The sequence below is a fragment of the Mesitornis unicolor genome, unplaced genomic scaffold, assembly GCF_000695765.1.
Source record: "Mesitornis unicolor isolate BGI_N332 unplaced genomic scaffold, ASM69576v1 scaffold10050, whole genome shotgun sequence".
NCBI classification, from domain to species: domain Eukaryota; kingdom Metazoa; phylum Chordata; class Aves; order Mesitornithiformes; family Mesitornithidae; genus Mesitornis; species Mesitornis unicolor.
The window spans coordinates 845-28,401 of record NW_010156247.1 but is presented as its reverse complement, the minus strand read 5'-3'; the positions used below and the strand labels follow the sequence as shown (position 1 = coordinate 28,401).

Below are 27,557 nucleotides of genomic sequence, written 5' to 3'. Positions count from 1 at the left end.
GGATCACAGTTTTGGATGTAGACATCTCCAGTCTCCTTAAATACTGTTTTGAGCACCTACATCCATTTTTCAGATCTGGCCTTTTTTATATTTGATGTATACATGATGTATCACATTAACATTATGCACAGACACTAAGAGAAGTGACCCTGAAGTAAACCAAAATGATAATACAACATGATATCATAGCCATGTCTAGAAGAAGCTATTGTTCTTTTCTGTGCTTGGGTTAGGCATATTTGTTTTAACAGCTTTTAACACTGTATCCCATTTACTATTCTTGTGTTCTAACTGCCTTTTCCTAAACTTGTGCTGAAATAAATCATTGCTGTCTTCATCCTCAGCCTCTGATACTATCTCCATTTTTTGTATAATCAGTTTAATGAGGTCATGTTGCTTTTCCAACAGTGTTGATATATCTTTGAGCCTAAAAAAAAAGAAAAAAAAAAAAGAAAAAAATATGCATACAGTAGGCAAAAGACCCGACAGTCCTCGACTTCACTCTTCTGCTAATAAGCAATATTATCTGGAGTACATAGGATTAAAGAGCAAATTCCTGGTTCTTGAGAAATTGACTTACTATATACTTAAGGTAAGAGCAACTTCAGACTAAAATTCTGAACACTTCTATCAAAAGTGTCTTGTACTTCTCGAGGCAAGAAAAAGGCCCAGATTTGCAATGGCAATTAAGCATCCACACACACTTAGTGAACTTCAAAACTACTTCAACAGCATATGACAGATAGTGATGAGGCACTTACTGATCTCTTTTAAAGTGCTATCCAAAGTGCAGTTTATACAAATAAAACAGTTAACATCAGTTAGCATCAGGCATGCAAAATGTGCCAACCAATTTGAATTAAATCAATTCTAAGTTTAAAATAACCCTTGAAAACTTCTATACACAAACCTCTAATTCTGAAATGAAAATGTATTTTCCCCATTACTTAAGTTTACTTTTATAAGCAAACAAGCCTGTCCTCTTTATCTGCCATGGGATAAAAAATACTTCTCTACCACACAAGTATTTTAAAGGTAAATACATTACAGAATGTAAAATATTAAGTTACCATAGTGAGGAAGCTTACTTAAGGACACTGGATACATTGAATTTTACTATTTAGGTACAGTATGGAGCTTTAGAACACTTTTAAAATAGGATTGTATTTGTAATATCAGTTCTACTTATTTTTGCAGCAGTAAAACAACACAACGGATACCTGTATTTTTGTTTCAGAACTTCCAGTTCTAAAGATGTATCAGTGCTCTGTGCATCTGTGGTAGAGTCCTCACACCCAAAGCAATACTGGAACACGCTCTAAAGAAAACATGGATCCAAACTGAAATCAGATTATATAGTCTGACAGTAGATTAAAAATCCCAAATAAGTGAATGACAAGAGTCTCCACACAGTGTTAAATTTTAAAAAGAGTTTCAGTTATGAAACTATTTTTGTATATTAAACATTTGTTTTGCAAAATTTGTTTTATCAGAAAATTCAGTCTACTGACAACAGCTGAAATGAAAAGTAAACAAATAAAAGAAGAAGTGCCGAAAGGAAGTAATTCTGTTTTCTGTCAGAATAACTTTTGTAGCTTGTCTCACTTAATAAAGTCACAGATCACTGAGAATTCACATAGTAGTTATATCTGAATAAGTTAGGCTGCACTCAAACTGACTTATAATTTTCACTGAAGATAGTCAAGGTCTAATAATGATTCCACTGATATCAATTAATGATTGAGTCCTATTAATGCAGTGCTCCTAGCAACCTGTGTGCAAAGTACATCAATTGTATCACAGTTTTTAAGAATTCTTTAGTCTAAGATTCACCATCTTACCATAAATCCACAGTATCTTGGCCTGTTGGGATACACAGTGATTGATTCCTGGTCCACCCGACTTAAGAACCAAAATGGTAGCTTCTTCTCTAAATTGGTGTGAAGATTAACCTAAACATAGTTTTGCATTTGGATTAAGATATATTCTCTTAAGATAAAGAATCACTATCATGTGAAAATAACCATCATGTCATTATATTCAAAACACTATTACTAGATGCCAAATCTCAGAGGATAGTTAAGCTGCAAGCAATGGTGTAATATCTTAATAGTCCAGCCCAGACACTAAAAACAGCTAGTCAGAGCGGTATTGAGTATCTTAGCAGAATTAATTATTCCAAAAAGACTCACACCCTTACAACTAAAGTGGATCCAAAACTGAGTTAGCTCTTGTGTAATGGCTTGAATAGCTCCTTAGTACACTGTGGGTTGCAGTATAGAATTACAGGGCAGAAATGTTCAAAAGACACAATACCTATCACAGTCAAGGGTTTTATGACCACATAATAGGAGAGTGATCTTTCTCTCTTGAATTGTGCTATATCCTTTTACTAGATTATGACAGAGTCAGTACACATTAAGATGCCTGTGAGAAAAGGAGTTTTCCCTTGAGTAGAAACAAGCATTATATATGAGTGCCTTCTTAGGTGATGCTACCTTTCCAGTTGATCTCAAATTACTACAGAAATACTACTGAGCATAGTTATCTAAAAGAACAGGATGTACAGTATAGGCTTATTGCAGACAACCATAATGCTGTCAAACATACAGAAGGTTCCATGCCTAATAAATATTTCCTAGTACTGTCTGAAGTTACAAGGCAACAACCTTCCTGTTGGCAAAGAAATATCTAGACAGGTGAAAAGCATTAAATACTACAAGAACTGCCCTTCTGCTCTGCTTTAGTCATTTGTACCTCTAGCAGAAGAAATATCTCTTAGGAGGAAATGCTACTCTAAAAGAGAATTCTTCGAATATGCCTGAACTAAGCAAGTACAGCACACAATTTGAAATTATGCAACTACCAAAAGTTGTTTCTGAGCTGTTCTTTTTCCTGGGTATTCTGTCTGTGCACACCTCTGTTTTTTAAGCTCAGCCACTAGATAGGCTCTGAAACTTTTTAGAAAAAGCAGAGCCAGCAGGGAACATAGGCAAAGCCACTGTCTGCATCAATTTTATGAATGGCCAGTTTCTCTCACTATATAGACTTTGAGCAGAACTTCGAGGAACCATGTGGACAGTTTTTAGAAACACATTAGTGAGAAGTAATCTTCTTTCTTTATTTGACAGGTGTAGACTGTGTCTATCTCCACTTGTGAAAGTCAAGCTTGATATGCAGTTCACAAGGAAAAAAAGCTTTTGAAGACTGCATGCCAAATTTATCATTTCTTAAAATGAAAATTTTTTGCAGTTGTGCTATTACCCTAGCCCCAGTATGTAAGCCATAAGGACTATATTTGCAAAAGCTACCTTGAAAATATTTAAGATGTATATAGTTTTCAAATGCATAGAGGTTGCTAAAGTCTTCTGATTTCAACAGAAATTCTGTTAAGTATAAATCTTAAGGTAACCAAAACCAGACATGCTAAGATGTTAGTTAAAGATGTTGATAATGAATCAGCTAATTATCTAAAAGGTGTTCTAACAGTGTGATCTACTTCCTACAGTTGGTGCTTCTGTGATATGCTACTTACCTGCATTGCAATCCTTTTGAGTGCAGCATATTTTTGTACTTCAGCTATGTCCCCAACAGCCAAACCAATCTAAAAATACCAAAAAAGATTTTACTCTCTTTTTTCATAGTCTGTGATTTCAACTGTATTTCTTATTTACATTTCAATCCAAAATTACTCTAAATTTATTTTGTTTCACTTGAATTTGGAAAGAATTGAATTTGTGCATATCTAAAAAATCCATGTCAAGAAATGTAGTAAGCTTTTTTAATGCTATCTGTCACGATTATCAGGTTTTCTGATTCTTCCCGTTCAGGTCAGACACATTAGTTTTAACACTACCACTGACTGCTGATTTGCAGACTGCTGACTGCTGTGTGTCCTGGTTTGAGCTAAATAGAACTAATTTCCTATTTACTGATTTTACTTTTCAGCTCAGTCTCTTCTAAGTGGCTGAACTTGCGGAAACTAGCAGCATGTTTTTCCAGTGTGTGCTGCTACAACTGATAATCTCAAGGTCAATTGTTTCACCATGGGTGCTGCGTCTGCACCTACAGGGGGAGAAGTGGACCCAAAACTGACTAACTAGGTATTCCATCCCACATACGTCATACTCGGTATAAAGCCAAGAGATCACAAGGGTCCTTGGAGTCCTTCCATCTTGGAGTCCTTCCATCTTGGAGTCCTTCCAACCTGCAGTGGTTGAACTCTGAGCAGAACCCTGCTAGTTTGCCTGATTCGTGTGCTCCTGCATCCTGCTCCCACCTGCTGCTGAGTCCGGACTGGAACTTTTCCAGTGCCCTGCTCCGCAAAGCCTCTGATGATGTATATATCTTTTGGGGATGGTGGGGGTAGGATTTTATATTGGTTTTGTAAAGATATTTGTACATATTTCATTCTTTTCCTATTTACATTATTATGCTGTAGTATTAGTATTCCTGTTTCATTAAATCTGTTAGTTTTATTTTTCCAATCCATAAAGTCTCTCCCCCTTATTCTCTTTTCTCTTCCCTTCTGGGAAGGGGAGAGGGGTTAATAGAGAACATCTGTCCAGGATTTAGTGGCCAGTCTAGCCCTAAACCATGACAGTGTGCAATGAATATTTGGGTTAAACAAGTCCAGGGAAAAGCAACCTTTTAATACGGTACTGAAAATACCATTCTTTAAAGTAATGAATGAATATCACAAATCAGCAGTAATTTAATTCTATATGCTAAAACTGTGTATAAACCTGTGCTTAACCACTTCTGTATATTAATATGTAGTTTACTTACTAGCAAGTTCATAAGAAGGATTGGAATAAGCAAGGTAAATATAATGAGAACTGTGTAACTCAGGAATGGATATGGCAATTCACTGCTTAGTAGTGGATCAAGGAATGCATCATGGTAATTAATGTCTCCCAGCATCATTGCAAATGTCTTCATTACAGAAAGCAGAGGTGTGCTATATGTTTGCTGCAAAAGGAAATACCAAAATCAGGAAAAAACCAAACCTGATGGAATTTGTTAATAACTGCTTGAGATTCTTTAGTCAAAAATAATATTTATAATGCTAAAAGTTAACTATGCCATTCAACTAACCTGTGAACCCAAAAGGACAAAGAAACTCAGTCCAAAGGCCAATATCAGGAAAAAGAAAACTACAGCAATCCGAATCAAAGTCCTCAAAATTTCCCAGAACATCACAACATAGATGCCATAGTTTTCAAATCTAGGCAACAAGTAAACAGAAAAAATATGCAAAATTAAATACTGAAATTAGAGTCCCTTACAATTATTTACGTAAAGCAGCAAGTAATCCTGATTTTCATGTGTGAAGAGAGCTATTTTGTCTCTCTGAGACATTCTAAGATGGTATGAATATGTTGTACCTTAACATCCAAAAGAGTGCAAGCAGTCTTACTTACAGCAAGCCTAGACTACCTAATCTTATATTTTAATGCCCTAGAGCAGTACTTCTTCAAGATGTTATTTTTCATGGACAACTTTTACTCTCTCCATAGCCACAAATAGTACAATATTGTACAACTGTTGCACTTGGAATAGTAACATTAGGAAATTATCTTATATTTTTCTGCTTTTTGAAGTAAAGTAGCAATCAGAACAAAGGACAAGTGGAACTGTGATCCATGGAGCAGCCAACAGTCTGTCATCTGGCAAGCCTCTCCCACTCTGGGTTTAAAAAAAAATTAGGTCTCAGAACATGACTTGTCATAAAGCAGATTAAGCTACTTTTTCCTCCAGATCTGAACCTGGGAATTTGTCCTCTGTCAGATTCAGGGAACAGGTGACTGTTTTATGCTACAACAGTAGCAACTGAGAAAATACCTCTGCAGGATTTTCCCCCATGAAATATTACATGCAAGGCTGAAAATATCAAGCTGGAGTAAAGCAAACCTGATCTTCTATTTATTATACATTTATTAGGCAAAACTGCATTGAAGTCACTGAAGCTACAAGTTGTTTTGAGAAAAGACAGCCTGAATGAGTTAAAAAAATGATGTGTAGAGTTCTACTGCTGTACAAATGAAAAATATTCAGGCCAGAGAAGCACTTCATCCAGCAGAAGGCGGGCAATCATGAATACACTTTTTACTGTTTAGAATCAACCCCCATTTTGCCCACAGCACACCGTAAAGGAGAGAGGACCCTCTCATTTATCAGTCATCTAAGGTCAAACAGGGTTTGGCAGAAGAGGCAGTACCATAATGATGATCTCTCTTTATGACATTAATGCTGTTTACAAACCTTGTCCTTAAACATCCAAACTACAGTAAAACGATCCTGAAATTAAACAGCAAATGCCGTGTTTGTGTGTCTGCCAGATCTCATGGGGGTGATTAGTGCATATATACAATAAAAATCAGAAGAGCATATATGCAGTGTTAGCCCATACTGTTATCCTTATTTTCTGAACAGCTGCAAGTGACCACTTTTTTTGCTCATCAACTACACCTCATCTTTGTGCAAGGCAGCCTTGCTCAGGCACAAATATGTTTAATCCTGTTTTTCCTTTCACCCAGCTCTCCTGTGGTCTGTAACTTTTGGACACTGTTGTACCAGTGACAGCATTAAGATCATTAATGCAATTAATGGGCCTAATGGCAACTAAAGAAATAATTTCATCCATTATAATTCTTTTACAGGACACTATGGTGTAGAAAAGTGGGGTGTGTCATTTAATCTGTAAAATGATAAAATAAATTACTTCTCCCAGGTATTTCTTATAAAAACATACTTCCTTTTGCTTCTTGCAATTCATATCGATTTTTTTCAAAGTGTAAGTCTATACAGTATAATGAAATATGTTTTTAAAAATACATATATGGTGGCTTTGCCTACTTAACATTAAAATGAATCTTGTTATTTCTCTAGTTGCCCTAAAACATGCTGTGATTCTCTACATGAAAAACATTGAAAACTACTTTAAAGTTCATTAGCTTAAAAAATTCCTAGGGTCCTAATCTGGAAACTTGTATAGCTTGAAAAAATAAAATAAAAAATAAGGCTATCACACTTGGTCAGTCATGGTTTAGGATATGTAAAATGTCTGAAAACATTTAAAGTATTTTACTGTAAAGCATATAAATAACTTTTACCGTTGAAGATAAAGCAAGAAGTTCATCCAAGACAAGTATACGGCAATTGCTCCACATTCCCACTGCAAATGAGCTGGTGTATTAATAAATAAAGAAGACACAAAAATTATGCTTGTAGTATAAATTGTCCAGTCCAGTAGATTGGAGTAATCCAACAAGTATTTCAATTTCTAGGATTTAAGAGAGACAGACACATATTTATAAGTCATGCATCATTTAAGGACTGAATTCAATACACTATTTAAATCCTCTTGTCACTTTTAATCTTATATAAATTGTTATTTCCCTTTTAATGAGGGAAAAATCAATTTATTTCAATATCGCACAAACTGCTATGCCAGCACACTGCCTGGTTAGTGTTATTTCTCTATGTATTTACCTGCTGAATGAGCTGAAATATTTCTTTGCAGATTCCCAGTAAACTCATAATTAAAACTAAACACATACACACCCTTGTGAAGTATGAATTCTGAAACAAAAATCAGAGCACAAAACAAATTAGAAATTATTAAATGAACAATTAATTCATCTTTACCTACTACATGTACATCATATTGCCAAGCTAAAAAACTCTGTTATCTTGCTTCAAGTAAACTTATTACTATCTATATTCTGTTTTACTAATATTTATTGTGAAATCCATGTTATGTATATTGTGTTAAAGTAATTCAAACCAAGTATGAAATTTTTTGAGTATTCCTACAATAAATAGTTGCTGTGCAGCTTCCATATTACTACTACTAGAGTTTGGGAACAGAAATTGCAGTATTTATGCCACATTTTCATTATGTTTTACCACTGGACGAACATAAAGACAAATTCTGTTGTCCAAAATTTCACTATTGTATTGCAGGATCCTGAAAGGCAACAGAAGTCTTTGGACAAATTCGACATCCTGACATCCTTATGTGGCTGCTTCCTTTGATGTCTCCCTTTACAGTCAGTATAGGCAAAGTCAACTTTCTTGTGAAAAGTCTTCTGTTGGCATAGATAACAATACTGCATTTCATCTTTCAACTGGCAGAGCTAATTCCCCACCTGAGGTGTTAATTAACTCCTAGGCAGACCACAAACTCATGGTACTCACTTTTCAGTGGTGCTGTAATACACATCAACATCTGCCTCATTGTAAATTCCCTCCTTAACCTGAGTTGAGAGCATAGCACCACGTTCGGTTTTGCTATGCTCCCTACATACAGGGATGGCATTCCCCACTCCATTTCATGTATGCTGCTGTAGTCTCTCAGGGAGCACCTTCACGGCTTCGGCTCAGTGCGCTGCTTCTCCACCGGCTGGCATGATTCCTCGTTGTAAGACAGGACTCCCTCTTCCACCCAGTTGCTGAGGATTCAAGAACCTGGGTCAGCCTGAACGATTTCTCTGTCTGCCGTATGCAGGTCTTGTCATTCTCCTGTCTTCTAGCAGGAAATGAGTTAGTGGAGCATGAATTCTTCCAGTTCTGCTGGTTCTTCTGGCTTCTGAATCTTTGAGAATCCCACACATACCAGGCAGTCCTGGGCTGGGTTTGTGATTCTCCAGACTTTTATCAGGATATACTCATGAACCTTTTAAATCCCTTGATTTTATTTTATTTCATATTTCTACTAGCATATCCTTTTTGAGTTCCTATTTCAGTTTTATGACTTTTCTCTCTCGAAAGAACTATAAAATATCTTCTTGCCTCTCTTGTTTTCTTGCCAAAATTCTTGGTTTTAGTGATAAAATCACTTATTTAAAATGGATCATTTGAGAAGTTCACCACAGAACAAAAAATTGTCTCCATTAACACCAGTATGTTACCATTTCAGGGCTAATAACACAGGTGTCTCTTCTCAGAATTTATGACTTCACATCATGGAGACAGCTCTGTGAATCTCCAGCCCTTCACATGGACATAGGAGTGTAACACTATGTACAAGTTGCACTCACGGGTTCAATAAACAGCAGAACTTGCAGTTCTTTCTCTAAAAGTCTAGTACAATCATAGAATCACAAATTTTTTATGGCTGGAAAAGATCTTTAAGACCACCAAGACTAACAGTTATCTCACTCTACCATGCCCACCATGTCCCTTAGCACCGTATCTAGAAGGCTTTCAAATACATCCAAGGATGGTGATTCAACCATTTCCCTGGGCAGCCCTTTCCAGTCTTTGATGACCCTCAATGTCTTTCTTATACTGCAGCACCCAAAATTGAAGACAGTACTCAAGGTATGGCCTCACCAGTGACAAGTACAGTGGGATGACCACTTCTCTAGTCCTGCTGGCCACACTATTTCTGATACAAGCCAGGGTGCTGTTGGCCTTCTTGGCCACCTGGACACACTGCTGGTTCATAGTTAGCTGTCTGTCAACCAACACCCCCTGGTCCTTTTCCATCAGGCAGCTTTCCAAACACTCTTCTCCAGGCCTGTAGTGTTGCATGGTGTTGTTCTGACTCAAGCGCAGGATTTGGCACTTGGCCTTGTTGAACCTCATACTATTGGTGTCAGCCCATCAATCCAGTCTGTCCAGATCCCTCTGAAGAGCATTCCTACCCTCAAGCATACCAACAATCCCACCTAACTTGGTGTCATCTGCAAACTTACTGAGGGTGCACTTGATCCCCTCACCCAGATCATTGACAAAGATACTAAACAAGCGTGATCACAAAAATGAGCCCTGGCGAACAACACTTGTGACTGGCCGCCAACTGGATTTAACCCCATTCACCACCACTCTCTGGGCCCAGCCATCCAGGCAGTGCTTGATCCAGCAGAGTGTATGCTCATTCAAGCCTTGGGTAAGAAGTTCAATGTTCAGTTTAGGGACAACACAGCCTTTGTAAAAGACAGAATACTGCTTAGGTTTAACTGCAGGAAGAAAACACTTACAAAAAGGACATCAACAAGTCATACCAATGTCTTTCTTTTCTAAAGCTTCATTCTCCTGTATGGTGGACCTGGCAAGTCTAACTTCTTTGGTTCACTGTGGTGCCCCAATTATTCCAGCTTCAGCTTCTTAAAAAAGTTTGAGCTTTGTCTCTTAAAAAACCCAAGGTATCTGTGGAGGAGAAGCTTATCCTGAGACAGGGTTCATCCTTACTTGCTTTCCTTATGGCCCAACTGAAGTAACATTTCTATCCAATGCATACCATGAATGAGATCAATATTCATCAATTACTAGAGTAGCTCCACACCTATCACAGCTGTGACTAAGAGACAAATATTCAAAAGTCACCATGATGCATATGTACTTTGCTAACTAATCAAGTTTTTCATTTTGAGATATTCCAAATGGGTGTATATCATTCACATTTCAGCACAATACTTTTTTTTTTTTCAATTTTTCTCTTTTAAGTTTATTCATAGGGATCATAGGAAACATCCAATACAATTAAAAACCTTTCACAGAGTTTTCCAGCCATATATGACTGAATTCTGCATTTACATTTTTCACTGTTGTTGTACATGAGGTACTTATATACAGAGTGGCAAAAATGGTTCTGTCTTAGCCTCGGAGTTTATGACCCTAGTGAAGAAATACTGCGCCTGCAAGGGAAAGTAATACATAATGTGGGCAAAGAATGATATATTTGAATACCCAAAACCACTTTATTGACCGCTCTTTCTATGTCAGATTTTAAATGTGCACTCTTCAGTTACTTTGGTTGAAAGTTAAAAGGACATGGAAAACTAAAGACTCCATTGTTTTCTGTATTTCATATTTAAATGTACATTAATCTTTTTTTTCTTCCACATTAAATAAATACTCCAGAGAAGAAACTGAAGTAACCATGTACCAGATGTAAACTTTTCAGAAAAGATTAAAAATAACAAATGAGAACTGAAAGTTATCTACAGAAGTTACTGCTGAATGTTTAAAGACATACACTTTAATTCTATTCCTTAGAGTTGCTAAATCATACATCTAGAAATTATTTAAATAACCATACCTTTTTTGCTATAAAAATCATAAACTTATTTTAACTACTAAGAAAACTCAGTACCTCATATTCTAATGGTCTTGCTTCATAGAATTCTGTTCCATTCAAAGGTCTTCCTGGCTGTATGTGAGTGACCAGAAGAGTCAATGGGATGAGACCAAGAGAATAAATGCCTAAATTCATCAGATGCGCTCGAAACCCATAGGCCATCCTTGAGAGTAAGAATGTTAAAGTTACACCACTTTACAAAATTAGAAAAGCGTGCATTCAAATGAAATAGTCAACAACGTTTTCAAGATAAGGAAATAAACATGTCTTAAAACATCCTGATGAATATATTCATCAAGCTTTATGTGGAAAAAAGCATATTGGCCTTTCTGACATACTGTTTCCTTTCTTTGTAACTCGGCAATCCTGTTATAAATTTTTGCAATAAAACAGAAACAAAGATAGTAGTTGTCTTTGCCGTATATATGAAAGAATCATCAATAAATGCTAAGCTACATTTTATATGATAACCATCCGCATATTCTAAATATGCTTATGAGAGTTTTTATGGAAAAGATGTTTGCTTCAGTCAACACTAAATATGCACATCTTAGTGAACAACTCTCAGGCACAATAGCGTTCATCCTGAGTTGTAATATTATATTTGATGTACATTAAAATACACCTACCATTTCATAAGCAAATACTCTTTACACACAGGATGACTCAGTAGCTCCATACGATTGTGGCGTACCATAGCCTACAAAACAAGAAAGCAGAAGGATCAAACTTATCTCATCTAGTTCAGTTAAGTTCTTACAAAACTGGCTAGGCCACCTTCTTTACTTGAATATTAGCGCAATGAAAAGTAAAGCGTCTGTAGTATATTGCAAAGTTTTTTGTTTATGCACTCTGGCCCAAAGCTATTACTATATTCTCTGCCTATTGAGACATCCAGCTTCTCCTCCTGCTCTGTTAGTCTATTTCAAACTTCAAAAAATTGTACAGAATATTGCCAACTATACCTGTGAGATGACCAAGCTTTTCTAGTTACATTTAATAATTAAAAAATTAATTTCATAATGAATTGTATTTAATAATATAATATTTATTTATTATTAGACAGTCTACCAAGTCTAAGTGCCAACAGGAAGCCCAATATGTAAGGTAGAAAGTTTGTTCTGTAAATATTTTCTGACAAAGAATGAGTAAACAAACTGGCAGTGTGAAAGAACAGCAAAATTTGGTTTAGGCTCAGGAACTTTTTGCAATTAGCATATGAAATAATCAGTTTTGTCGGGTTTTTCAATGCCTTCGATTCCAGTGCAAGGTCACTGCAATGACTGGAGTCCGGTTTTCTTTGATGTATTACCTGAACATGTTCTTTTGAAGCATCATAGTTGTTTAAATAAACTAAGAATTTTTATTTAAACCTAAAATAAATGTTGTTTATTACTTAGACTATAAGAACTTGGGCCCATACTTAATTCCAATGTGCTTTAAATATACAGAGTTATGGGCTTTGAAGAAGACATATTATGATGAAAAATTCAAACCTCTTGATTTTATCTAAAGCAAGACAGCATGGAATGACGTCAGAGTAAAATAAAGAACTTACGTTTAAAGTGGTAAGTGGTTCATAGAAAATGTCTTCATCATCCTTTAGTTTCTTGTTAAGTGTCAGGGGACATTGAAGATATCTGAAGTTATATTCAATCTGAACAATAAACATACACTAGCATTTAAATGTGATGAAATCGATAATCTGAGACTAAGATAATGTGCTTAATTTAAAAAAGGTTAGCCTTTAGAAGAAATAAAAGGCATATTGTGTCAAAGTAATTAGAACACTGATGTATACTGATTGTTAGCTACTCTGTCAGTGAACAGATGCCATCAGGGTATACAACTGTGACTGTAAGATGATTAAACAAACAGTCATTCTGAATTGTAAAATTAAAAGTACATATTTCTTTTTAAAATATTACATCTTAAAAAGGTCATTCTCATAACTGTAATTTGTTTTAATGTTGACTTTGAAGAAAAGCTTGTATTCAAAAGTTATATGGCTTTGATAACACATCATAAAGAAAATGTACAGTAGTAGAAAATTTGCAAGTTTTCTGTTAATGACGTAGACACAGTCAAATGTGATAATTGATAAGTCAGTTTTCAATATGGCTTCAAAAGTAACATAACTGTAGAACATTCATACCTCCTTAGCATTTTGAAAGCAATCTACTGCTTAAGATATACAAAAAAAAACCCATGCTGGACTCTCAATTATTGATGACAATTGTACTAATATGCTTTTGATATGCATAAATAGTTATTATGTCTTCTATCACTGTTATTTTGAAATAGCCATAACCTCTGATACCCAGCTTGATGGCAAGAATTAACATAGCACAGATAGTCTATAGATTGCTCAAGTTTAATGTTATACTTGTTAAAATGCATAAGCATGAAGATTACAGAAACTGAGCTTCGAAGTCTTTTACAGCCTAAAGGATAGAATAAAATCAATCACTTGTGTTTTCTGGTAAGATCTGATAATCATCTACAAGTGTATCTTATCCATATGAACTTAACACATAAATTAAAGTACACTTATGGTGCCCTTCCCAAACATTCCAGTCAAAAATGTGATCATTCATTTCAGAGTCACAGAGGCAATAAAGCAAATTAAATCGGTGGCTTTGCTTAGAAAAAAAGAGACTAACAGTTGAATACTGCTAGTATCTGATGAAGTGACTTTTAAAAGTCAACTTAGTACTGAGGAGTTTTTTGCCAAATACGTATCAAAAGCACAGATTCAAATACAGATATTGTAAATAACTACTGAATTAAGCAATATGAATTATTCATAAATCAAGTTAAAATGCTGGCTGATTTCAATTTACCAACGATAGAACTATAAATGCAACTGTAATAAATATTTAAGACGTATTAGAATTTAGTCTAGTATTAGTAGGTAAAAGCCAAGCCATGCTTTTCTAACTTAATTAATATCCAAATAATATACCGCTGCTAACACATAGCCAGGCATATTGTGACGTATTCCATGCTAAGATCATAAAATGTACTATCTTCCTAAATTTTTTTCATCCACTTACATAGAAGTCTCGACTTGTCTTTTCCTCGGAAGACTCAATTATGCAGTTGTCCAAAACCAGCTTTGGAGATGAACAGAAAAGTGAATTAAGGTGATACAAATAACATTCATCAGGAAAAACAAAGTTTGTACCTGAAGAACATGACCTTCAAATACAGCCGTTATCTAAGGGAACTGATGATTCATTGAGATTTAATGCTGTATATTTTGAAGACACAAAACTCCAGAGTTTACATGTAGGAGCTAAATAATGAAACTATGCAGTTTACAAGGCTGCATGCTAGTTTACAAGTATAAAATGTGTTTATGAATATATACATACCAAGCCACTTGCTATATTAATAAAAAGTATTTTTGAAGCGTCATTTAATAGTTCAGAAGGTGAAAAAATCTCAAATGGTTTTAAACTCAATTCTCTTATGACTCTCATCACTTCTATACTACATTTTTATAGTACTTTTATAACTCCACTGACCTTAGGAGGTGAAGGACTTTTTCTAATACTAAAGAAACTGAACTGACCAAACCGAAACTATCACTAGAATACAATTAAATTAATTTGTGAATTTATGTTGTTTCCATTTGATAAGAATACGTATTAGTGAGGACAGCATCAGAAAAACAATGGCAAACGATGCAATGCACCTAAGGATGTTTTTTTCTGCAGTCATTTCTTTAACATGTGGAGAAAACTTACTTTAAATGAATCAGGAAGATACTCAACCATTTCCAGCAGGGGGCACTTATTTGCACTAGAATAGTGAGAGAATGTCACAACAGTTTCTTCCCATCTGCAAAAATGAGTTGAGATAACAGAAAATTAATTAGCTGCTTCTCTTTTAAACTAAATACTTTTAGATTCTTTTAATTTTATTTAATATATTTTCTTGCAAATCATAGTATGTCACAAGTTTACATACCATCAACTGGAAAATCAGCTGTTTTGGGAGTAACTGAGTAATATTCTGGATGCTTCTCCAAGAATTATTCATATTTAATTCTGTTATCAGTTAAACTGAAAGGTTTCAACTACGCTAAGACCTTGGAAAAATATGAAACCTGAACTAAAGCTGCAATCTTGGGTTACAAGATTAGGTGAGTAATAATAAATGCAGTATAATACTGGCAGTGTTCCTGCAACTCTTACCAAGAGATGTGATCATTAGGCAATGGTGCAACACTTTTATTCCTGAAGTGGGACTTCATTATATAGTAACATAGAATATTCTAAACTGCAGTTGAACTGCCACATTTTTAAATATTTGCAACATTTAAAACAAGAATTTTAAATTAAATGTCTTGAATGGTATCAGTTGTACTCACACTTTCATTAAAATTCTATAGGTATTGAAGCATTATGTGAAAGGCCAAAATTACGTGTGTAAGAGGAGAGAATACATGGGAAGGATTACTTATTTCTAATGTCTTCTATGGTTGGTTTTTCCTTTAACAGACTCTGAATACCCAATCTAACGTGGAAAGCAAAATGGAACGTATCTAATGTCCACTACAATTAAGCCATTTTATTATTTGCTCTCCCTGGAACACAACACAGAATCTTAAAATGGTTAGAGTTGGAAAGGACTGTAAAGACCATCCAGTTCCAACCCCCCTGCCATGGGCAGGGACACCTTCCACTAGACCAGGTTGCTCAAAGCCCCATCCAACCTGGCCTTGAACACTTCCAGGGATGGGGCATCCACAACTTCCCTGGGCAACCTGTTCCATAATCTCTGGAATTTTAAAATATGTACTTAGTCTTACTTATTAAACTACAGGTTTTCAGAACGTAATCTCAGTTAAAACAAAACAAAAGCAAAACCTGAACCAAAAACCAAAACCAAAAAACCAAAACCAAAAACCAAAAGCCAAAACACAGTGGAAAACAAATTAAAAAAGCATTTTCTGTGTACCTTACCTTTTGTGCAGAATGACAGTGGACACTACATCTTTCCTCCTATTGTGTATTGCTTCATGGAAATAAGAAGCTACTGCTTTGTTGAGCAGAATTTTCGCCCCATAGTCAAGAAGTAACCTCACTGCTTTTGCATGTCCTTCTCTTGCAGCTAGGTGTAAAGCTGTATTCTGCAAAGAAAAGTAGTACAGCAATGCATCCATGTGAATAATTAAAAAAAGAAGTATATATTTCAGTCCTTTCCCACACTGAAAAGCCACTTGCAGTTCTCAGATGCAAGTCCTGTATACTTTTCCTAGCAACATTAAAAAGTAGAATATTGTCACCAAGATTCTGATAGAGATTATAGACAAGTTCTTTATTCTATGTCTACAGCTACAGTAGAGCCAAATCCGAAGAGGAAAGTCAGCTATAGGTAATAATTAATATCTTTTAGTTTTGTAACTAACAAACTGCAAGTCACAGATAGGTAAAAAAGATGGTACCTACAGACTACTACACCTGTATTTAATATTCAGAAAGAGAAGCTACCAATTATATCCATATGTGCTCATACAAACAAATCTTCAATAAAATCTGCAGGCACAGTTTCATAAGAGAAACATTTTTTCTTTGGTATTTTCACAAAACTAAGGCAAGGAGTAGTTAGAAATCAAGTCACTTAGAAATGTCACACCAAAATGGACTTTTGAAAGTCTTCTCAACTTACCCAGGTTTTTCTGAGGAAAATTAAGAACTAAGTATTGGTTTCTCATTAATTTCTAGGCAAGATTTATTTCTAATCTAATAATTCTAAATGTTTTCAACACCAGTTCTAAGAGAAATTAGCAATATCTTCTGTGTGGGAAACTGAATAGTTCCCTAAAATGACCACCCTATGTTTTCTGATGGCGAACTGTCGCGCAGGTTCATACAAAAGGTCTTCAGTCCAAGAAATGGATTCTGTCTTGACCCAACAGATACTGCAGTTGTCCAAACTTAAGAGCAAGATAGAAACTGTATGTGTTGAACATCGCTGTGCAGAACAGATGGATTTCAAACAATATGTTAATGGGTTATGATTGATATTGAATTTTTTTAAAGTCTGTATTAGCTCCTTAAATTTAAATTGCCAATGTTTGTACTACACTGTTAAAATACTCTTGCATTGTAAAGGGAGCAAGAGGGTCATGTCTAACATACTCAGTATTTTATGTTTTCTATTAGGTTACTTGCATTTTTTTGTCTCCCATTTACAAGAAATTGATGACAAATTCAGCAATAATGTATTAATCTGTGCAATAAACTTTAGTTGTGGTGAAATATAAAGACTTCACATCTCCCACAGGAAATGAAATATCATACATGCAATGCACAGTGGAAAACTACTGATAGCAAAACACCGATGTTTGGTCTAAACGTAACAAACAAATAATGCCATGTGAACACGTACCCCTTCTTCATCCACTCTGTCAGTACACTTCACATTAGTATCCAAAATGATCTGCATTGTGCGAGTGTATCCTCCGAAGGCAGCATGGTGCAGGGCTGTCCAGCCTTTATAATCACTTACATGTAGGGGTGCAAAGTAAGTAAATATAAATGGAAAACTGTTTATGAATTTAAAATAAATGTAAATGCTTCCTCCTTTGACTCAAGCCTCTTTCTTTGGTGTGACTATTGCAGAGATGTCTGTCTGCTGTCAACTATTATGTCATTATCAATACATCTTTTGGAAGTAAAAGGTTCAACTTAATAATAGTATTTGGGTTTCCCTCTCTCTTTTCTTCTCTCTATTTCTGTATATATCTGGATTGAGCTTATTTTCTTACATGTCTCTTGAAAATGACACAAATGCTTGCAATATTCTGTTACTAATACTTAGCAACACATGCGGCATAGATCATGGCCATATTATGAAAATTTGCATTTAATGATAGTGAATATGCAAAACATTATAAGCACATAAATCTATTCCTATTAATATCAATTCATCTTAGTATAACAAAACTCATAAAACACAAGACTTGAAAGTTAAAGCTCTAGACTATACCTTGGAAACAGGACTCCCAACTATTGGTACCGTTGGCTCCTGCCTTTACAGGTGTGAGCCTGGAAGCTTTTGTGGATCTGGCAATACTGATACTTTGACCTGAAATCAAGACTTAGAGTGCAAGGCAATTTGCCTGTGAACCACAAGTCCTAGGAACCCCTACTTAAGCTTGTAAGTGAAGCTTCCATGATTATAATATTTCCAAAACAACAACTTTTTTTTTTTCATCAAAAAGGTTAATATTCTTCTCTCAGTTGGATTTAGAGAAACTTCAGTTACCTCAGCATCAGAAGTCTTGCTTTACAGCCAGCTTTTTAGGCTGAAGCAAGGCACAATCAACTTAGTTTTACAAATATTTTATAAATATGCTCTTATATTGTATATTTATATTTTTATATATGAATATACTGAATATTTTAATATATTGTATTTATATGGTATTAACTTCCCAGCAGATGGACATAAAATGTAGGGTGATAGTTTTTGACCTTAATGAATGGAAATCTGTATACTTACCAGAGAAAAAGGGCCCCTCTTTTCAGAAGAAACTGAACTACCTTCTCATGACCATTCTGGGCCGCCAAATGAAGGGGAGTCATTCCCTTCTTATCACCTTCATTCAAAAGTCTTGTGTCTTTCATATCTCTTATAAGTCGTTGACATGTATTGATGCGCCCATAGCTTTGAAAGATAAACAGAGACATTAATGTCAAAAAATTATGGATGGAAAAAGCGGCATTGATTCCATTACCTAGACTGTACTACTAACCTGGCAGCAAAGTGTAATGGTGACTTTTTGTCCCTGCTCTTAGAGTAGATGGAAACGTTGAGGCTGAGTAAATTATTTACAGAGAGGGCCACACCTTGTCTGCATGCATAATGCAATGGAGTGCATCCTTCATTATCTTCATCCACTACGAGATTTTTAATATGTTCCATCTGTTACCCCCCAAAAAAACCCAAAAGCACAGAATTACACTTATATTACTAATGCTCCATAGCTTCTAATAGACTGTAACAATAGCATTACTACTTTAAAGCAGTATCTAAAAATAAGAAACACAATTTAGGAAAAGTAAATTTAGCTACAATGAGCATTTAATATCTGCTGATTTATGTGTCACCGTTTTTCCAAACTACTCTTTGAAGAACACAGCAGTTTGCCTCTCTGCACCCTTCCTGCAATCCATCTTCAGTACAAGTATAATTCAGGAAATTCTTCTTTGCTGCCATTCAACCATAACACTCATTGCTGTCAGCAGAAGGCTTGTACAAAATGTAAAGGTAGTCTATAGTTGGTATTCAATAGTAAAACACCTGACTGTCAAGAATCATCAGTTCACTGGTTTACAGTGTATTTTATTTCCCCCATCTCTCTTTGTCATCTTAATTTCCCTGTTTTTCCTCTGTACCTTGTCTAACGCTATCCTATGTATAGCCTTTCTTTGAGCTGCTACTAATCTCCTCCCTGTCTGCTCCTCTCCTCTATCTGAAATATTAGTATGATCAATAATTAGAAAGTTAATGTAGACAACTGAGAGTTATCACTGGTTTAAAATAGATTCTCTACATCTGCTGAAAAGGGAGCTTAAATCCATTCGGTATTGTTAATCAAAGTTGTTCACAGATTTCAGCAGATGTTGTAAGATCAGTTATACTTAACTCACATTTAAAAGGCAGTTTCTGGAGCTCTAGAAGCTAGCAAATTCAACTTTTTTTTCAAACAAGCTTAGGCACTAGCTATATGGGTGCTTCACGTCAGCATGACCATGTTTGAAATCCTTTTTAAAACTAAATCCAAGACTTCATTACAGTCCAGTCCACATAAAGCTCCTGCAAAATATGCTGTAAGCTATGTAAGTCCTAGACCTTGACTTAACATAAGCACACTCCCTAGCTTTTCTGCATGCAAATTGGGAAAAACAGAAGTGAAAAGTTCTATATTTTATTGCCTACCTCTTGAGCTATTCAATTCCCCCAACAGCAAAATAATTTATGGGATTATTTTATTCCTTTGCCTGGCAATAAGAAAACTGTATTATTGGCTTTGAAATGTTTTCATGAGAGACAGGTACCTCTTCAAACTATTTTCTGTGATGCTGGGCAACTTAACAAGTACTACAAACTTTTACAGACATTCCAAAATAAAATGGTACTCTCTTCTTTTCTTTACATTTTCTAGTAAGGGTTACAGAAAGACATAAATTGATGCTTACTGTACCTGTAGAAACTTCTCATTCAGATGCTGTAATCCTCCAGGCTGCAAAACCGTCAAATGCAAGAAATTCCGACCAAGATGATCTTTTAATGATACATTTGCTCCTAGATAAACATGGAAATAAATACCAGCAACTTCAAAACTGCTGGCCCCTAGCTAATTGATGATGTTTAAGACAAAGGAACAAATGTTGAACAAATGTGTTGATAAATCTATAAAATAGCAAACATTATTTCAAGTCAATATTATAACATATAATTTTACTTACTAAAACCCCCGTACTGACACTCACATTTCACCATTATCTCATGTGTGTATGTATTTTGTATTTTATTGCAGCGCTAAAATTTATTACATTCAGTGATACTGATCACACACAAATCAAGAGGCAATTTAAAGATACAGATGAATCCTTCTTTTGATCTTTTAAAGTTGTACTCTTGTTACAGCTTCAAAACATAATACAGGACTTAGTAATAAAATCAGATATAGTACTATTGACCAGAGGAATATAGTAACAATAAATAGCTTACATCAAAAGTGTAGCAATTAAAAGATATAGCTCAATGATTTTCAAGATGACTGCGATTATATAAAATCACAAGTAACTCTTGAAACATAAGCTTTAACATTTAAAGATTGACTGCTAGTACGAAACATGACTCTGAATGAGTGCTTTATATATTGCAGTTTTGCTTTTTTTGTGAACAGCTAAGGAATGGGGTGCCAGTGTCACCTCTACCTTGAGAAGCATGACACATGGCACACACATTTTTCTACATTAAAAAGGGTGAAATCCTCACACTAATTCTTCCTTCAGCTTAGGGGATAGCAGCACTGTGCAGCTGTTCAGCTCAGCTGCTCCTGGACTGTATGTTGAAGTACTGAACTGAAATTGAGAGGGAAAGTTAGACACAGATATTTAACATGTATGAAACCTGCTCAAAGGAAGTGAATCTTATATGTATATTCCTTTTTACCTTTTGAGAGCAGTAAATTCACAATTTTCCATGACGCACAGGAAGTGGCCAACAGAAGTGGGGAACGACCTTCTATGTCAACATTATCAATATTAGCCCCCTGAAATAAAGAATTTCAAGTTTATCATGAATAATGCATAAATGAAAAATTAAAACAGTGCTGCCCTTTATAAGCATAGCAAAATTACAAGCACACTTAGTAACTCCAGATGCTCCAGGTAAGTAAATTCAATAAAGACATTACATTTCTAGCTAAAATCACTATATTTTCAAACTATCAGCCACAGCCCAGTCATCTATATCTATAAATTTAGATGTTTAAATAAGAGGGGCCTAGTTCTAGGTATACTGAACTCAGAGTTCATGATTTTCTGTTAGGGTACCTTTCTGTGCATTTAAATACTCAAAATATGTAATTCTAACTTGAAAATAGTGGTACTGAATCTCTGGAAAATACAAGAATTACAGTCCTTTTGAATGATGTGGTCTTACCTATCAATTACCAGAACAAGACCCTTCTGAACATCTATGCTATATGAATACTGTTCATGCACCCAGAGACGAGGACAGTTTGATCTGTATAGCTTGATCTATCTTCATTTCCCATTCTTCATCCTAAGCTACATAAGTCAAGTTAATTTTGACTTCAAAGTAGCTGTATCAACAACAAACACATTTTTATTCTCCAAACTCAAGATTTTTGATACAACCTTTCTCCTTAGGGGAAGCACAAGGACTGGAAGGAGATATTATGGCAAAAGCTCAATTTTACTGTTTTGTCTATTTTGCACAAGATACATATTGCCAGGACAGTATGGTCACTATGGTCACAGTATCACTATCATGATATCAGCAAAACACTATGAACATAAACATATCTATCTAAAAAATCCCACCAACAAGGGAGTATGAAGATACAAGTAAATGAATGAATGAGATATATGTTTATTTTATAATGTTTTCAATATAATTTTTCTAGATATTGAGTTGCAAGTCAAATTGGATGAGTTGAACAAAGTACACAATAACATCTATTTTATTTCAGATAATATCGAAAGATCATTGAAAAAAAAAATCAATGGGAGTTTTTCCATTAACTTGAATCATCTTTGTGTCCAGTCCTAATTCAAGAGAGAATTAATCATAATCACAAGCAATATTTACTTTCTACGGTGGTAAAACCTGTAATGTAGTAAGAAATATTTAATAAGTGTACAATGATTACTTTACCACAGAGAACAGGAAGCTTCCAATGTCTGTTGATGAAAAGTTTGAGGGTAACACGTGCAGGACCCTTTCCCCAGTTACCTTTTTACAAGGTCAGACAATCTCTTAAAAATGTTGATGAACATCAAAGAAGGAGAAACCTTTTTTTTTCTTGCAAGTGATTCATTCATTTCAGGGAATAAAGAGCAGAGCAGCTATTTCCAGTAAATAACACAATCTTTAAGCATTCTCCCTCCTGCTAACATAATTGTTCAGCCTTTAGCAAAATGGATTCAGCAGCCTTCATCATTATTTATCACAACAAGGAGTAACACATAGTGCCACATATCTTTACCACATTTACAATACAGATGAACTAAGATTTCATAAATTTAGTTTCTGAACTACTTTTATTTTACATTTATAAATTAACATAGATGAATTAAACAGACATTAATATAAAAAAATATTATTCAATTCTTATAAATAGTGGTTTCTTGTAATTTTATGCCAATTTAAACTTTCATTTTACTTTTAGTGAAGACAAAAGAAAAAGGGGGGAAATGAAGTTTTAAAAAAGAAGTAAGAAAATGTGAAAATTTACTGCTTATTTACTTTCAGTAAGCATGTTTCAATAAAATTAATGAAGTAAATTCAGGATGCACCAGACATCTCAATGATAAATTGTCCAGTATATAAGAAAAAAACCCAAAACACTAAAAGATACAGGGAAACTGCTAAGATACTAGCTGGATAATGAGAAATTTCTGATTTTCATGTCTTTATCTTCTTCATAGTTGTGCACATAACTTGTAAACACAGTCACACCATTTGCACGTACAAGCCAGATACTGTGCACCTGTCAAATGTGACAGTGGCCACTTTGACATTGCCGATAAACTCATTGTGCTTAAAATACTTAATTTGCAAACCAACTTGTAGGTAGCATTATTTTAAAGCTATGAAGCTTTGTACCTTTACAAATGTTTAAAAGTTGGGAATATTGATCTAGGTTTCTGTCTTCAGTGGGTTTTTTTTAAGGCTTCGGCTATCCTTCAGTTATCCATAGCTGTAAATCTTGTCAAAGCAAGAGCATATTCTTATTGCCATGTTACGTTGAGGCCAAATGCAAAATAATTAAAAGCTCTACAAGAAATATCTATAGAGTTTGGTTCTCTGATTTTTGCGTAGCACACTGACCTATAACTTACAAAAAAAAAGTAGTGTAACTTAAATGCAAATAGCATACATTTTGTGCTATTTCTATTTAGTATAGTCAATCTTACCTTTTCTATGTAGAAGACCTAGATGTAACACTGTATCTGTTTACAATGGCTTTTACTTTCAGATACAAACAGTATCAAAAAATGAGATAAAGGGATTAATAGTTGTAAGCATATGTGCATGAAATGTGGATATTTAATGTATTAAATACATTTTGTTCTTTATTAAAACCAGAAAGCCACTCTGAACTGGAATTTGCTATTCCTTTTGAGCAGTAACATTGTTCCATGTTTTCTTTTTCACCCTCGTGTACACCACAGCAGAGGTGATACCTAATGATCTTGCCAGGAGTGCCGCAGTCCCATCTGGCATAATTTGATTTATTCCTAGACAGGGCAAATTAAAATAGTCCTAAAAATTCAAAACTGACATATTTTATGTGGAAAGCCAAACAAACTCTCAGCACAGATTCTATGAAAGAGGCCAAAATAGTCAAAATGACACTCAAGGAACAAGGCAGTATTAAAGGTGTTCCCTCTAATGCTTGGTGAACACATGCATCCACATGCAAAAACTTATGCCTGTATTTATCATGTAATAACTTCTGTAGATAAGTTGTGACACAAACTATGTGCCACATTAGTTTAAGCAGTGAAACCTCACCATTTCACATTTGAATTTAAAATAAGCACAACATCTAGTTCTGACTAAATCAAATCCCTATAACAGAGTTTCTAAGAAAAGCAAACTACATGTAGAAGAGAATTTTTCTTAATATAATTACAATGAAATTAAGTAAAAAACGTAAACATACATAAAATGGAAAAGAAGTCTTCTGACTTCTGAAAATTTCCTCATCAGAGTGAGGCATATAATAGTTATACAAGCCTTAGTTTAACTGGTATAAATGGACACTTGGAGCATAGCCAGTAGTATCCCTAGTTACGTTTCTTCTCTTTCTTCCTCGTACTTATGTGAAGAAATACAACCAAACTACACAAACTAAAAAAATATTTCTAGATCATGCAGAAACTTCAATATATGGCTGTGTGATCCCAAAACAATCGTATGTACTTACTTCAAAGAAAGGACGTATTTATGGATAAATCTGATTTGATTCAACACGTGTTTAGCATTTATTTCATATTTCATATCCTAAAAGTGAGGATGACTGAACTAGTTTGTCATATCTGGTAAAAGATGTCTATGAAACCTTTCTGAGTAAAATGGAAATAAAAATGCAAGTTTTCATCCTCTGTAACTGTGGGATACTATTACAGAGCCATAACTACCAGTGTGCTGTAACTGCGAATCATGCATTATGAACTATCTCTTTAAATAACCTGTACCTGAGAACACATTCTCTTTTATGAATTTCTCTATGCAGATCTGTAATAATGGAGAGCAATAATCTCTATAAACATGTTGCTTGATTAAATATTTACCATTGAAATCAAATACTCTGCCAGTTCATAATGATCAAACAATGCTGTCCTGTGGGGAAAAATTCAGAAATACAGTAACATTAGAAAACTTCAAGCCAAAAGGTAGCATTTTTCTCCATTTGCTGTATTTTCTAATATTTTCAAATACATACAGTTTTAAATAAAGAGACAGATTCCTTTTTACATAATTCCTTTTAATAAATGGTTTTAATTTTTATCAAGGAGTTTTCTTTTAAACTAAGTTCCGTTCAATTAATACATTGAAAACTCACTGTGGGAAACAAAGACCTTATTGATAGGTCAGCAGGCATTTTACCATTTATTTTTAACAGAACTAGTCTTTTCATATCTCAGGTCTTTTGCTATACCACACAAGGTCAATATAGAATTCCATAAACTTCAGACTCAGTTTGTTCTATGCAGACCTAGAGCCTCAAATCTATTTCGTTGCTCCAATCTTCAAAAATAACTTGCTATATATTTTGTGTAATAGTGTCAGTGGGGTTAAAATGTTAATGACTTAGCTAAACATGTATTCTGACTGTGGCAGGCAAGTCTACTCAAAAAATATGAAAAATTATAATATATAAATTGTGGTGAGATTTATTAATTTCCGAGACACATTTTAAAGCTGTCTATACACATGAAAAATCCTCAGGTTTTATTCTACAATAATACACTGAATTATATATTATAGGAAAAAAAATGATCAAAGCAAGAAGTATTCCACAGTTAATACACACACTTAAAATGTTTTCGTAAGTCAGATCTCTGTTAAATATTTTGGCTCAGTGAGCAACACAGAAGTACAGTTCCAAGGTTGTACTGTATCTCAAAGATAACAGTTCCCTTAGCATTATAAGAGGTAATAACATAGGGTTATAGTTAGAACTGATTACTCAAAAGACGTATTTTAAAAATCATGACATGGTTCCAAATAAGTGGAGATGCCTTCATTATCTATAGTAGACCTCTCCAGTCAGGCATAAATACTGAATGCTTCACACACACTCGAAATAAACTCCAAGGTGCCTGAAGAGAGGGTGAAGTAATTTTATAAAATATTTAGATGGAAACATGACAGTAGGAATGTGAATGGATCATGTCCTGCCTGTGCTTCACTGCTCCTTCACTTGTCAACAAGTTAATGTTTCTATTCAGTTTATTTATATTCTGAGAAATTTGAGTGATTTTCTACCTTTCTGATGATTCTCGATATTTTCCTTCTCGTTTCACAGACACAGAGAGCAAAATTTTGTCACTCTTTTTGGTCCAAAGCTTTTTCCAAGAACAGCAATTTCCATAGATATGACAGCCACTTATCTATAAGTAGTACGTTGTGTCTGCACCATTTTCTTTGGCGCTCTTTCATCACTTTGTCTTCAGTAGTGTTGTAACGTGGTAGCATTTCCAAGAGTGCCCAAACCTTATCTTAACTTTACAACACACTCCCATTTTAAATGTCTTCAACTATCTTTGAATTATTCCACTCTATACCATGTCCACAGAACAATAATCTCTACTGCCTCTGACTTTCTACCAACTATTTCATAGTGTAAAACTCCTTGTAGAATAACACTGTAAAATTATTAAACTTTACTTAAATGCAATGAGACATATCTGTCTTGCATAAACATATAGATGGGGTCTACTATCTTCCATACAGTTGACAGCCAGCCCATTTAACTATCTTTCTGCTACTGAGGGAACTCCCCTACAGTCTAGTACTCCAGTTTCAAATGAACTGCAAAAGATTGCGAAAGTTTAGAGGATTATTACATACACAAACACCATCTGCAACTTTATAGTCACAGAGAAGTGTACCAACAGCTACTTGTACTTGATCAGGTATAAGATAATTGGGGGGGGGAGGGTACAAAAAAGATTTTTTAAAACTGTTTGTATTATTTTTCACTAATTTTCTGGAGCACATAAGCCCATTAGATGAGGGCATTTGTTGCACAACCCCAGAAGCCGTTAACAGTTCTATAAACTTGTTCACCTACTGGCTCTTCACTGGAGCAAATTTTCAATGCAAATTGTTAGTGGCCATTCCTTGACATGGTTCCAAGGTAGCTGGAACTGTTTTGGTTTTGATATCATCACCAAAAATGTTAATTTTCTGACCAAATTACTGTTCCTTTCATATTGTACTAAAACCACCTCCACCTTCCAACCCATGTGAATGGATGTTGAGAATAACTAAGAATATCATGGCTTACAACTTACAGTGAAGTCTGGATAGCAGCCTCCTACCTGTGAAGCAATGTTTCCTTATTCCCATCTACAGCATCAATAATTGATTCCTCACCAGCATAGGATGACATCATTAACTTTACAATCTCAGTTGCTCCTTGAGTGGCAGCAAAATGAAGTGCTGTGCATTTTTCATT

At 34.8% G+C, this 27,557-nt stretch overlaps 1 protein-coding gene across 1 annotated transcript; it reads right to left on the bottom strand.

Moving 5' to 3' along the window:
* Window positions 1-27,557, bottom strand: TRPA1 (transient receptor potential cation channel, subfamily A, member 1; the record flags this gene model as incomplete). Its single annotated transcript, XM_010185279.1, has 21 exons — window positions 1-427; window positions 1,221-1,318; window positions 1,842-1,952; window positions 3,536-3,604; window positions 4,789-4,971; window positions 5,098-5,227; window positions 7,116-7,285; window positions 7,495-7,584; window positions 11,105-11,252; window positions 11,719-11,789; window positions 12,648-12,746; window positions 14,146-14,205; window positions 14,842-14,935; window positions 16,063-16,229; window positions 17,492-17,606; window positions 18,608-18,772; window positions 18,861-19,030; window positions 20,313-20,413; window positions 21,290-21,389; window positions 25,165-25,213; window positions 27,421-27,557. Coding segments are annotated over 21 exons (2,559 nt in total), but the record flags the coding sequence as incomplete, so codon positions are not given.